The sequence below is a fragment of the Terrapene carolina genome, unplaced genomic scaffold, assembly GCF_002925995.2.
Source record: "Terrapene carolina triunguis isolate 2854851 unplaced genomic scaffold, T_m_triunguis-2.0 Scaffold740, whole genome shotgun sequence".
Taxonomy (NCBI): Eukaryota; Metazoa; Chordata; order Testudines; family Emydidae; genus Terrapene; species Terrapene triunguis.
In genome coordinates, this window is record NW_020665091.1 from 1,030,811 (window position 1) to 1,044,736 (window position 13,926).

Here is a 13,926-nt window from a genome sequence, read left to right on the forward strand (position 1 = left end):
AGACTTGGACTTTCTGGGAAGGAGATTGAGACTGGAATGAGAAGTCTGAGGAGTAGAGACTGGGTAGGTACACAGAATGGGACTCAGCCAAGGAGCTAGGGGTAGGAAAGAGACAGGACTGGGATGGGGGAGATGGAGCAGAAAATATCAAGCTTTTGAAATACAGGCAGAAGATGCTGTGCCCACTGCAGCACACTCCTCCAGAGCCTGCAGTGGAACCAGTATTCCTGAGTCTCACTATTCCTCTACTATCAGCAAATATCTGTGAAACCCAGTGGCAAAGTATCCCATCCCCATCTCGTGCTCAGAGGATGACAATCTACTGCTGCTGTCAGTTACTTTATTAACTCCAGTGGAAGAGGTCAGGTCTGGTCAGGTTGCCACATGTTGGAGTTTCTGTTTTTTCAGTTTGCTTTATTAAGAACATAGGCAATCACACACACACAAATATATCCAAAGAACATTAAAGTCAACATTGTAAAGTCAAACACCCAAATGTTAGGAAGTGCCAGAATTAAGGCTACCTATGAAACCTTAATTCAGCTCCCTTGTGAATATGTTTTATGATGCAGTCTTTCTTCCATGATCACATGCTACTTTAATCCCTAGGGCAGGTCTATCTTGTGCACTGAATGAGGCAGGGGTCCTGTGGAATAATCAGGGTTGTGTATTAAAGGTGGCTGTTGTGTTTAGGATCTTTGCCTCGTTTGTTGCAGAAGCTGGAAGGTGTGTAGTGAAAGAGGCAGAAAGAGAAAGGATGGCCTCATGGTTAAGGGAGGTGAAGAACTGGATGCCCTGGACTCAAGAATTGGCTTCTATTCCTGCCTCTTCCACAGCGTTCCGGTGTGATGCTGGGCAGGTCACTTAAACCAAACTTTTCACAGATGGCCTCTAATTGTTTCTCATTTTATAGGTACCCAATTTGAGACCCTGGGGTCTGATTTGAAGAAGTGCTTAGTGCTCACAGCTGCAACTGAAGTCAATGGGAGCTGTGCTTGAACATATAAAGTGCTATATAATGCTACATAGTTGGAAAAAATCAGATCCTAAGCATCTAAAATTGGACACCCAAACTTAGTGAATACTGTTAAACTTAATCTCTCCGTCTCTCAGTTCCCCATTTGTAAAAAGGAGATAATATTACCCCACAACCTTATAGGGGTGCTGAAAAGATAAATTAATTAATGTTTGTGAAACACTCCAGTACTATAGTGATGAGCACCATAGGAAAGCCTACAAGGAAATTAATAATTCTATATTCAGAGCCAGCTTTTAAAAGTGTGCAGTAAATAAAGCCTGAGGCCACTCATTGAGTGATGAGGAGAATAGCTGCTCATTCAATGAGCACCCTCTGTCCAGTGCGCTGAATGCAGCAGAGTCCTGTGAAAAAAAAATTGTATGTGATCATGGAATTAAAGATTGTTTCATAATGCATACACACAAGGGGACAAACTAAGGTGCTACAGATAACCTTAATTCTGGCATTTCCTAACTTTTCAATGTTTGTCTTTGCAACCTTAATAATGTTCTTTTAACATAGTTTGTGTGTGTAACGTATATACATGATAGAACAGCCAAACAGCACAACAGTGTGTTTTATTTTTCAAATAAAAGTCAAGTCAAGGGAACATTTCTGAGAGCTGAATAATCACTTTTGTTTGTGTGTAATTTTCTTTTGGTAACAACAGAAATTTAAACTGGTCCCAGCCTATATAATTGGCCTGAAAAGGAAGAGATAATATCCCCAAATATTTCCCTAATATAGAACGCAGCCTAGCCCTTCCTCAAAACAAACCCATCCTCTTCCACTTTACTGCTGAATCTCTCTGCCCATTCACACATTCATCAAGATAGCCGTGTCCATCCATCCATCCATCCATCCATATTGGCCACCATCAATTCTACTGAAAAGAATGTCAGGGAGTGGGGATTCTTGTGTCCAGAGGATAGGCAGTGCTGTGGTCAGATACTCACATCATTTAGCTTCAGGTCATAGGTGAAGAATATTTTGGGGTCATTCAATTCAGTTGGGCTTATGACCCTCATCAGAAAGAGAGATTTGAGGAATCTTTGGCTTTTGGAGAATTGGACTGTGTCGTCAGTGCCAAAAGCAGAAATCAGGCGTGCGGTGTCACCCTGTAAGGAGAGAAATTTACTGCAAAATCCTCCTCATGACATCACAGCTTCCACATACCTGCATATACACTCTCATTCACAGACATACACACACACACTCACAGTACACATGCTGAAACATACTATGCACATTCCACACATCAAAACACCCCACACCTATTACACCCCTACAATGAGACATACATTAAAATGCACTACACACATTACACACTAAAACACACACCCCTCACATCACTGATATGCACACACACTACATGCCTCCCACACACAGGTCACTCCTACACAAGAAAACACAGCAAACATGTGCAGTGCAACAACACAAAACACTTCTGTACAAAGGCTCATGATCGTTTTCCATAAGGCAAAGCTGATAGGAAAACCCTTCAAAAAACATCATCCAAACACATTCCACAATCATATTACACACTGCACCACAATATTCACATACACACATGTACAATGTTTAAGGACCTGGTGAGTGAAAGAGAATAGGTTGGAGATCAAGAGGAAAGGTGTAAGGATTTGAATGAGGCCAGAATTTTCAGAAATGGTCACTAGTTTTGGGTACTTACATTTTTGTGTGTGCCCACAAGTTGAGACACCTTGTCTGATTTTCAGGTACTGAGGTTTGTGACTATCAATGCCAACTGACAAAGGGTTCACTCTTCTATAACAGCAATTCTTAACAGGCCTGACAAACTCACTACACCAAACACACTGCTTTTAATTTATCTTAAATAGTGTCTTGTAAGGTATCGAAAGCTGATATCAAGCTGGGCATTAATATCATTGTGAAATGTATGCACTGATGATATTTTAAAAGTTATGTACACATCCTGGAATTATGTTTTAAATTATGTAACTTGGCAGAACTGACAAACAGGTTTCTTCCAGAGGGAGATAAGATGTTTGTCTCTTTGTCCAATGTAAATTAAGCATTATAAGCCAAATCTGCATGTGGCATAAGCAGGGGGATGGGAAGACACCTGAGACTAAACCAAAGGAGGTTGTCTTGTCTCTGGGCAGCAGAGCCAACACTAGTCTGCACAGAGACAGTGATGTCTGTGGAGACCTGGAAGGCAGTGCTTGTGGGGTCAGAGGCTGTTGGTTTCACAGAGCTGAGCAACAGTAGACGCAGACAACACTGCCTCACTCTAAGGGCAGGTAGTGGTGAAATACCTCACAGCTCTGGGTACCCCTGGGGAGCATCACAAGATCCATGAGAGCTAAAGTCTGACACTGAAGGCCAAATTTTCAGAATTGCTGCATGTGTTAGTGAATGTGGGAAAATGTCTATTTGTGTGCCTGTTCTGTGAGTGCACTTAGTGCAACTTCAAATGTAATCTTGGTAACTGAGCCCTGACGACCAGCCATGTATCTAAGTGGTCATTTGTACATGCAGTTACATGCAGAATGATGACAAATGTGTTCCCAATTTAGATCCACAAACATACACATTTGTGTAATTAGAGTTCTGGTAATCTGTCCATTAATGTACCAGTGACAAAGCAGATCTTTTGAAAATAGGGCTTCTAGGTACTATAATACTAATTAAGAATAATAATATCACTAACTCATATTGTCATTTTTAGGTTGATCAGACTTTTTAATTGTAATTTTGCTATCAATCTGAAACCCCTGCACAGCATTTCAATTAAAAAAGATCCGGGGTGAGACTTTCCAAAACACTTTGCATTGTGCCTATGCTGTTCCCATTGAAACAATGGATTTAATGGGAACTGAGTTATGCAAATGATGAGCACAACTGAAAGCCCCATCTTATGTCTTTAACAGCTCGTATCATACACTGCACTCAAGTGATGGTTCTATATATGTGATGTTCATTGACTTGTAAAATTTATCTTCTTTATTAAAGAGGCAGATCCATGATCTATGAAAGAGGGATAGATAGAAAGAGGCAGACAGAAAAAGAGAAGTAGGAAAGGATGAGGTGAAGGGTCAAGAGTGCAAAAAGAGACTTTAAAAGCTCTGCCTAAGTTTAGTTGCGTTTCCCAGAAGCCAGAGGTTGTATTCAAGCCTCAGAATGTTTTGAGGCTCACATCTCCCCAGTCCTGAACACTGTCCACACAGAGGTCTATACTAAAAGGGAACTACTAATCCTATCAACACATTCTACATCATCATAAACTGTTGCAATACACTCTTATTTTTAGACTGTATACTTCCTGTTCCTCTACTGTTATAAGAGAAGTTCCCTGTTTAAGGTCTCCGGTATACATCAGAGTACAAGGGGGGAGGCATGTTTGTTTCACTTATATGTGGCTCCTTGTGCAGAAGGATTGTCTCCTCCATTACCGTGATATCCAGGTCATTTGGGTCACATGTCTGGAAGTAGCGTTTGAACCGCAAGGTGGTGAAAGTCTCATCCTCTGTTAGTGACAGCAGCTGGTAGTCCTGGCTCTTGTCCTCCTTGAGATTTTCCTCATCCACAGCATGCCAGTCCTGGATTGGACATGGAGAGAGATGTCAAATCAAATGAGGAAACAACACAGAGAGAAGAGAAGTAACTTCTCTTCACATCCTGAGACAGCATCTCTCTAAATAGCACTGATAGAGATTGAATAATTGTTAAAGTAACTATGACATTGAAAGGCCCCTCTGCCTTCATTGAGAGTTTCCTACAAATCAGAGAAACACAATAGTCACATTTTGTCCATTCCCTCCCTCTCTTCAATGTGACAGTAGCCCCTGAAATCCCTGTGTACTGACACCTATATAGTGACAGAATGACCTTTGGTAATCCAGACTAGAGCTGGTCAGAAAAATTTAGATAAAACTTTTTTTCACTGAAAAGTGGCATTTAGTCAAAACCAGAATGCGTCATGGAAACATGTTGGTTTCAATGCAAATTTAATCAGGAAGGTTTTTCAGATCCAGGATACTGGGAGGAGAGGGAAAGCAGAGTTTTTCTTACCACCAAGCTATAGAGTCTCTCTCTTACACACACTTTTTCTGACTACCCCTACTCCTGACCCAGATCAGCTGAAGAACTAAAGATCAGTCTCTTACTCGTGTGTGTCACATGATCAATTTCAGAAGTAAACTAAACTGAATCTTTGGCAAAAAATGGAGCAAGTGAAGAAGTCAATAGAGCAGATGATTAAAAGAGCTGTGCACCCAGCACCTCCCATTGTAACACTTATGGGCAGATTTTCAAAAGAGATCAGCACCCAGCCTTTTAAAAATGGGCCCTGGTTATGGGTGATGAACCCTTCTGAATATTCTGCCTAGCAGACTGCTTTATCAGTACAGTCACTGTAAGAAAACCAAACACGTTTAGAATTTATACACACATCAAAGGGATTGAATGAGGTAATCAAAGGTGAGTGCTACCCTATGAGAACAGGAGAAAATGTCAGGCCAGATTTTTAAAGATATTTAGATGCTTAAAGATACAGATAAGGGCGTAGTGGGATTTTCAAAAGTGCCTAGGTGCCCAACTCACATTGATTTCAATGAGAATTAGGCTCCTAGTGCTTTCAAAAATCCTAATAGGTACCTATGTGAATCTCTAGGTGCCTAAATACCTTTAAAAATCTGGCCTGCCATGCCTAGACTTGCAGCAGTACAGAAAATGCTCTTGTATTTTGAAGTCAAGGGTTTTGGCAAGTTGACTCAATACAGAAAATGCAAAATTGTACACCTTCAACTCTCCTTTTGGGAAATAGATGTTTAAGTGACTTCTCTCCAGGATTGCCTCAGGATCAGAGGGGTGCAACAAAGCATGAAATCCTACATCTGGGTAGAATCATTGAGAGAACAGTATCATTCTGGTCAGTTTCAGAAATATATCCATGTAACTTCACATCAGCTAATCAGAGACAAGATAGGACTACACCCGCCAAATACACCCTCATTGTTTGTACATATCCTGAGAAAATGGCTCTTACATGTACTGGCACCTAGAAGGGCTAGGTGCAGAATAGGGCAGAATCATTGAGGATCTGATGATTTGGAGTAAAACCAAGGAATTGGATAATGTTCTGCAGCCTGCCACAGAAAAGGAATTTAAAGTAAATGGGAACCAAGCTGGGCTGAATGAGATTAGTCATGTAGGACAAATATGTAGTGAGAAAAAAGTTCAACCGACCCAAGGAAGATGGAGACAACTGTATAAATGAAACAACTCTAAAACAAGATTCACAGCATGTTATCACAGCCAAGCAAATTCACCCCTCATTTCTCATCATTAAGGGCTCCACACAAAATATTTCTTGAGGATAGTACAGAATGGCACTGCAATGCAGGGCCGGCTCTGGCTTTTTGGCCGCCCCAAGCAAAAAAAAAAAAAAAACCGGGGGGGGCGGAGGGGGAAGGAGAAAAAAAAAAAAAACCGGCGGCGCGGCCGGAGCCAGGGTGCAGGGGGACTCCCTGAGCTGCAGATGTGCCCTGGCTAGCTGGGGGAGGGGAGGGGTGGGAGAGAGAAGGGGGGCGGCCAGGGCTTCAGTGGGGCACTGCCGGGGCCGCCTGCCGCCTGCCGGGAGGGCTCCACGCTGCTCCGGTCGGCTGGGAAGGAAGGACGCGGACTGCCCTGCCGGGCTTGCTGCCGGGCTTGCTGTCCTCCACTTCGTCGCCCCCTAAAGGGTGGCCAGAGCGGAACAACAACAAAACAAAACAAAAAAAAAGAAAAGAAAAAGCGGCCGTGCCGCCCTAGGATTGGGCGGAATGCCGCCTCCTACAAGTTGCCGCCCCAAGCACTAGCTTGCTCGGCTGGTGCCTGGAGCCAGCCCTGCTGCAATGATAGACAAGAGATCCACCCCCACAATGTATACTCCTAGGTTTTGTCTAGTTTCAGACTGTTGTCCATGGATCAGTAGTGGTCTGCACAGCACTTGCTGGTGGTGCACAAACAGCTGGTGTTTTTCTCCTAATTTCCAGCTTCAAAATTGCATTAAATGACCTTTACACATTCATCAGGTACCTTCCTAATGCTACTTATCTGTCTAAGCAGTTGAAGAGTTATGTGATTATGAATGGAAAGGGAGGTGATCAATGTAATTGTGAATGTGACGGGAGGTGGCCCTCTATCGCAACTGAGAAATGTGGTGCCATCAAGATATGCTCTGTGACTGAAATATAGTCCATACACTATGAAAGAGTTTGAGGAATCCCCCCCCCCTCCACACACACACCTTTGAAATGGACAAAAAACAAAATTTCCTATGACAGGAGGCCCCCTATATCCCCCTATAATATCACCACCTCACTCCCATCAACCCATCCCATTTCAAATTAACAAGCAGAACACCTTGCTTAACTATTTATGTGCTCAGAATATTTTTCTGGTACAAAGTACATTTTTTTCAATTAAGTGCACTTAATATAAGTTTCTTTGCCAACTGGAGTCCCCTCTATCAATCATGACTGTGAAAGCATTTAAATGTGAGCACATGTCCCCAGGACAGGAGTTTATCATGGGATAAGAGGGAACATTTTTATAGGAGCCCCTTGTGAATATATTGGTAGCACATCTCTGCTCCTTGGGGTGACTATCCAAACCCTAGTATCACTTTCACTGCATTTCCTGATACCCAGCCTGACATTCTTTTTTTCTGCTCAATTTCACCTCCATTGCCTCTAATTGTAGCTTCTCAGATCCCTCTAAACCACTCCTTTACCAAGCTGGGAATCACATTACAGAGGGGAGTTTGAAAATGCCTCCTTTGTTTTCTATTCTTTGAAATTCCCCTTTGTGTTACTTTATTTACTAAGCTAAAAATGCAAAGATGAACAGTTCCAAAATGAGTTACACAAAAGCCAATAAACAAAATAAGTATTAAAAACTAAAAGTAAAATCATTCACTATAGACAGTTCTTAACCCTGAGACTTATTTGGAAAAATCTCTCTCACTCTTGAGAAAGACAGAGAAGAATGATTAAGAGAGAGAGGGCAAGAGAGCAATGTAAACATACACACATACTACATCTACACTAAACTACATTCCCTCCCCTGAATTTACCTACTGTTTGTACCACTGGTTCAGCTAATTAAGATGGGGTGTAGATGTGTGTATTCATGTGTGCGTGCTTGCCTATATTCTTATAAACCTTTCTGGATCTGCCAAGACTATTGGAACCTCTTTGCCCCTCACCTGTGGTTTCCCAGCCATCAGAGGTCCCATGCTAGCCACAATCTTGAAGTTACATAAGCTAATGATTTGGGATGCCTCACTGTTAGGAGGACATCATGAGACACCTTAAAAAATTAAAGCATCTCTGAATCATTTTGAAAATTCTGGTCATTGTGACCAGAGTTTCACAACCAACCAATGAAAACATGCAAAACTCATTTAGTTTCAGATTCAAACATGGAAATGAAACCAGCTGAGTAGAATAGATATATTTTGACCCTGCAAAGTTTCATCAATGTTCAGAAAAAAAAAAGCCTCTGGATAAACAGAACTATTCTGAGATTAAGCTCTTTGGTTTTCTAAGGGGCTTGGTGATAAGTAAATACATGGTAATTTTTTTGCAAGTAACACCCAAGTCTTCACAGAATTCGTTGGTTTGGTTAGACTCTCATGTTCACCATACTGTACTGAGTTTGAACTGTGTTCTGTAATGGGCAAACTGGGGTGGCTTTGATTTTGCAAAACCTAATCAGCTGGGGTTTGGTTCTGCAAATTCAGAATGAGGAATGGTTTGGATACAGGTTACATTTTATCTGGCCTTTCAAGGATTGGGAGAAGTCAGAGTGGTAGGGATTTAGTGCATCTTTCGTCTGGATGGAAAAAAAGACATAGCAAAACTCAAGGCAAGTGAAACCACAGGAAGTGAAACTGACAAAACAAATGTCATCAGAATCCACATAAAATAAACCAGAGGTTCTCAACCTTTCCAGACTACTGCATCCCTTGTAGGAGTCTGATTTATCTGGCATACCCGCAAGTTTCAGCTCACTTAAAAACTACTTGCTTAAAAATCAGACATAAAAATACAAAAGTGTCACAGCCACTAGTACTGAAAAATTGCTTATGTTCTCATTTTTACCATATAATTGTAAAATAAATCAATTGGAATATAAATATTGTACTTACATTTCAGTGTATAGTATTAGAGCAATATAAACAAGTCATTGTCTGTATGAAATGTTTGTTTGTGCTGACTTCGCTAGTGCTTTTTATGTAGCCTGTTGTAAAACTAAGCAAATATCTAGATGAGTTGATGTACCTCCTGGAAGACCTCTGTGTACCCCCATGGGTACACATACCCCTGGTTGAGAATCAGTGAAATAAACCATACATGATTTCCCCATCTCTAGTCATAGGGGTCATTGAACTGGTGGACCAGGGACTTTCATTAGAGCATGGGCATGTTAGTAACAAGAAGCGTGCAGTGTTTTCAGGTATGTATCTAGGTGAGGGCAGGTAGCAGGTGTGTCTATATGAGCATGTATAGTGGTGAGGGATATAGGTGTGAACCTAGCTGCATGTTGACTGCATGTGTGTTGGTGCATCAGCCATGTGTTAGCAGGACTATACTGCTTCTGGAAGCATCCACTGACCTGATAGTAGATGGAACAACCCAAACTTATCTAAATCTTCCTGCTTGTGAACTCAGCCCGCATAGAATCCTGCCTTGAATGCAGTATGTGTAAAACATGACCCTCTTCAAAGGGGGAAGGAGGGGAAATGTTTTCAACTTACAGAGAAATAGATGCTGCCATTGGGGAAAACGCCCCCGATCACAATGTCAGACCCAGGCAACTCTCCATGAGGGCTGAATCCAAATGCCACCCAGCCAACAGTGCGGACCTGGAGCTCAAAGGTCATCATCTCCTCTTCATCATGGTCCCAGCGCATGAAGACCATGTTTGAGTGGTCCAGGAAAGCAGAGAAACGCAGCGGGGAAGGTGAGGGCTGGCTGGAGCAGAGGCACGGGATGGACAGGAGGAAGAGAAAGCTCTTGGTCCACAGGAGGCTCGTCATCTTCATCAGGATCAGGGTAGCCTGTCTCTCGTGCTGATCCCCTGGGCTGGATGCTCTGAGGTAAGGGGTCCAACTTATATGGATGTCTAGCAAGGCAGGGCCTGGTGCCAAAGAGGAAGGGCAGCAACTTGTTCTTCTACATCTGATTAAGTAGATGGCACAAAGTCAACACGTTACATAATACACCTTGGTGCCATGCCCGGGGGAGACAGGTACCAGGGACCCTATGTGCTAGTGTCACGAGATATTGAACAGCTCTTTGGACCTACCTGGATGCAGGAGGGGACTCATGCTGGTTCTCAGAATACCAGTTTGGATGGGAATGCTGTTACCTCTGTTCACAAAGAGAAAGGATTTCTTTTAAGGACTCCTCTCATCAGCTCGCCCCTATCTTGGAAAGGCTGGAGTGATCCCCAATCATTCATTAGTATCACGTAGTCATTAGCTGTGAGGGCCGTTCAGAAGCAATATGTTGGTGAATCTCAGTCCATTCCTCATGGGAGGAGAGTCTGCATCAGAAAAAGCACCATCAGTCGGGGCAGTCCCAGTGTCAGTATCAGGAAAAAGACCGTGAGCGCTGGAGACTGCATTCCCCTCATGGAATTGGGTCCATCACAAGTAATAGCCTTTGTCCAAATGATAACACTCAGAATAGTGTACAGAATTCAATAACAATGGAAGAGGGTGAGAGAGAGAGATTAAAAAGTGCCCATGTCCTAATATTTTTAACCTATCTCCCGCACCCTGTACCTTACCCAGCTGATTTTGTCATCCATTTCTTATGTCTTGTCTTTTAGAGTGTAAGCTGTTTGGGGCAGAGACTGTCATTTACCATATGTTACCTAGGAACACAATAGATCCCCATCATCTGATGTTTTAAAATCAAGACTATCTGTCTTTCTAAAAGATATGCTGTAGCTGAACCGGAAGTCACAGGCTTTGATGCAGGCATTATTGGGTGAAATTCTCTGGCCTGTGTTATACAAGTCAAACTAGATGATCAGAATGGTTCCTTCTGGCCGAAAATCTATGATTCTATGTTTATACAGCACCAGCACAATGGGGCCCTGGTCTGATTCACCTCTAGGCACTACCACAACAATAATAATAATAGTATAAAGGCAAAAAGTTTCCCCCTGGGTTCTGAAATAATACGAAAACTGTCAATGAGACAGAGAGAAAAAGAGAGTCTGTTCTGGGTGACTGGAGCTTCAGAGAGAGGGCTCTCACACCAGGTGACATTTGGGGAAGGCACATAGAGGAGGAAAGTGCTGTGGTTCTTGAGGAGAGTTGCTGGGGTGCATTGTAATGAGAAGCCACATCCCTGAGGCAGGCTGAAGGAATGTTTCAAATAGCAAGATAGCTATTTTCAGTTCATTCCTACAATGCCTGGGCAGGCAGGGTAGTTGTCTGAGGCGAGGGTGTGATGCATGGCCATGCTTTTTAGTACTGGATGTGTGGGGCAGATTCTGAAGAGCAGGGACTTGAGGCCATTGTTACAATAGTTAAAGAAGGGGGATTTGAATAGTATGGAAGGGGATATGAATTAGAGACAGGGCCGGCTCCAGGCACCAGCTTGTCAAGCAGGTGCTTGGGGCGGCCGCTCCGGAGAGGGGCAGCACGTCCAGGTATTCGGCGGCAATTCGGCGGACGGTCCCTCACTCCGCCTGGGAGCGAAGGACCTCCCGCCGAATTGCCGCCGCAGATCGCGATCGCGGCTTTTTTTGTTTGTTTGTTTTTTGTTTTGGCTGCTTGGGGCGGCCCAAACCCTGGAGCCGGCCCTGATTAGAGAAACACCCTTGTCCCATGCATTGACCCTTGATTGGGAGACTGGAACACCAACAAAACACTTTAACCCTCCCAGAGACATTATCAGTGTGCAGTAATAATATCAACAGTGGCGGGCCCCAGCAACCCAGCAACCACCCAACCGGTTCTGCAGGGAGTGGCTTGTTTTTCCTCAGTTGCTTTGTCTCATCTCCAAAATGTTCAGTTATATAAACCACTGTGATCTGTTTCCTCACCCCATGAGCCACAACTCACACCTGTGAGGGGAGGGGGTTGTTGTGTCAGGGGGTTGTTAGTTCTTTCTTTATACCTGCTAGAAATGCCCAGAGCAGCCTTGCATGTTAATCCGCTGGGACTGGCACTCCCAAAACAGATAGAGAACAGAGAAGGAAGGGCATCTAATCAGATTCTTAGGGACAGGATTTAAATGGATCAGGTTCCACACGTTATTCTTGGATCCAAGGTTGTTTTGCTGACAGTCTTCCTGAAGACAGTGAATGTGTGTGTGTTGCATTCTAGCCTCTTTTTGCGAACAAAGTTAAACCATTGCAAAATACAGCACAATTAACATCTTCTGCTCAAGAGAGGTCTAGGACACATATCTTTGGGTACTGCAGGCAAGAGAGAGGTGCAGGCAGAGCTGTGTGAGGATTTCAAGAATAGGATACCACACAATGCTGCATGTCAGGACTGAGGGGCACAGGCAAAGCTGTGTCAGGAGCTCAGGACTGGAAGAGCAGGGGGCTGCAGGGCAGGATTGAGGGGCACTGGCAGAGCTGAGTGTGAAATCCAGGACCAGGATAGCAGGGGGTGCTGCAGCACAGGACTGAGAGACCTCAACAAAGGCTATGTGGGTGTGTGAGTGTGTACAGAACAGCTCCTGCTCTTCCTATCACCGGCCAGCCCCTGCTTTTGTTTTCATTGTCACAAAATCTAAACTCATGTTCACTTTCTTTTGCAAAGGAAGGGCAGAGAATCTCTGCATCACATGGAGAGGATGTGAGATAAGAGGATGCACCTGAGACGTTGCTGGAAGAGGCAACTATCTAGGGATTACAGGAGGAGATATTTTAGCTGTGTGACAGAGATTAGAATTGCATGGTTTCTTTTAAGGAGGAGGATTTGGGCAAGACTCCCTGTCTCCATATCAGTGGTGACTGGCATGGGAGATATATCCAGGAACAGGAACATACCACACAAACTGACAACGAGAAACATGCCAAGCGAGATTATGAAATGAAAGAGGAGCTAAATGAGATAAAAAATGCCTTTAGAAGACTAAAAGAGCAGAAGAGCTAGGTGTAGAGTGAAAGGAGGAGGCTCAAATCCATAAGGCCAGCAGCACGATAGCAGCCTTGAGGATCTGTGTAACACAGGAGACAGAGACACCCACAGAAGGAAAAGGGCAGACTGTCAAAAGCAGGGCAAACACCCCAAACTGGTGGTATGTTCCATAATCAGATTTCATTAACCCAGTAACAAATGTGAACTCCTGGATCACTATAACAGTGTTACCATGGAGTCACAGACAGTCCACGTGGGCACTCCAGTCTATCCAGTCTAAATGGTCACTTACACCAAAAATCACAAAATATTCAGATTCCTTCCAGTCCCAAGAAACCGTCACTTATCCCACATCAATTTGTACCTTAGAAGTCACAACAAAGACAACGCTTGTAGCCAGTCCTGTAATAAATTAACTAAAGATTTATTAACAAGGAAAAAGAAATGAGAGTTATTTACAATTTAAAGCAAGCAAACATATATGCACAAATGAGCTTCAGTCTGTGATTCAAAATGCAGTGGTGACGACGCAGGAAAGGAAACAGAACGCCAGGTTTGTTGGTAGCCAGAGGGCTTTACAAGCCTCCTGCAAAAAGCCTCAAGCCAAAAGCCTCCCAGGAAAACTTTTCCTGGGGTTTTTATTTCTCGCCTTACTTTGTTTACAACTCTTCTTAGTGGTTACATCTTTGCCCATTCAGAAGGCAGGCAGGATACACGCAGTGTGCAATTATACAAGATAGCAAACTCATCTGTAGAGCGCGTGAACAGC

The 13,926-nt window shown here is 43.3% G+C and overlaps 1 protein-coding gene across 1 annotated transcript in view; it reads right to left on the minus strand.

Annotated features, from left to right (window-relative positions):
• The window catches only part of LOC112104998 (putative DBH-like monooxygenase protein 2), a 33,062-nt gene extending 22,977 nt beyond the window's left edge, over nucleotides 1–10,085 (minus strand). The window contains exons 1-3 of the mRNA XM_024197626.2: nucleotides 9,804–10,085; nucleotides 4,453–4,599; nucleotides 1,975–2,136 (exon numbers count right to left, since the gene is read on the minus strand). Coding sequence (XP_024053394.2) covers nucleotides 1,975–2,136; nucleotides 4,453–4,599; nucleotides 9,804–10,085 — 591 coding nt within the window. The remainder of the gene's footprint in view (nucleotides 1–1,974; nucleotides 2,137–4,452; nucleotides 4,600–9,803) is intronic.
• Nucleotides 10,086–13,926: the final 3,841 nt, after the last annotated feature.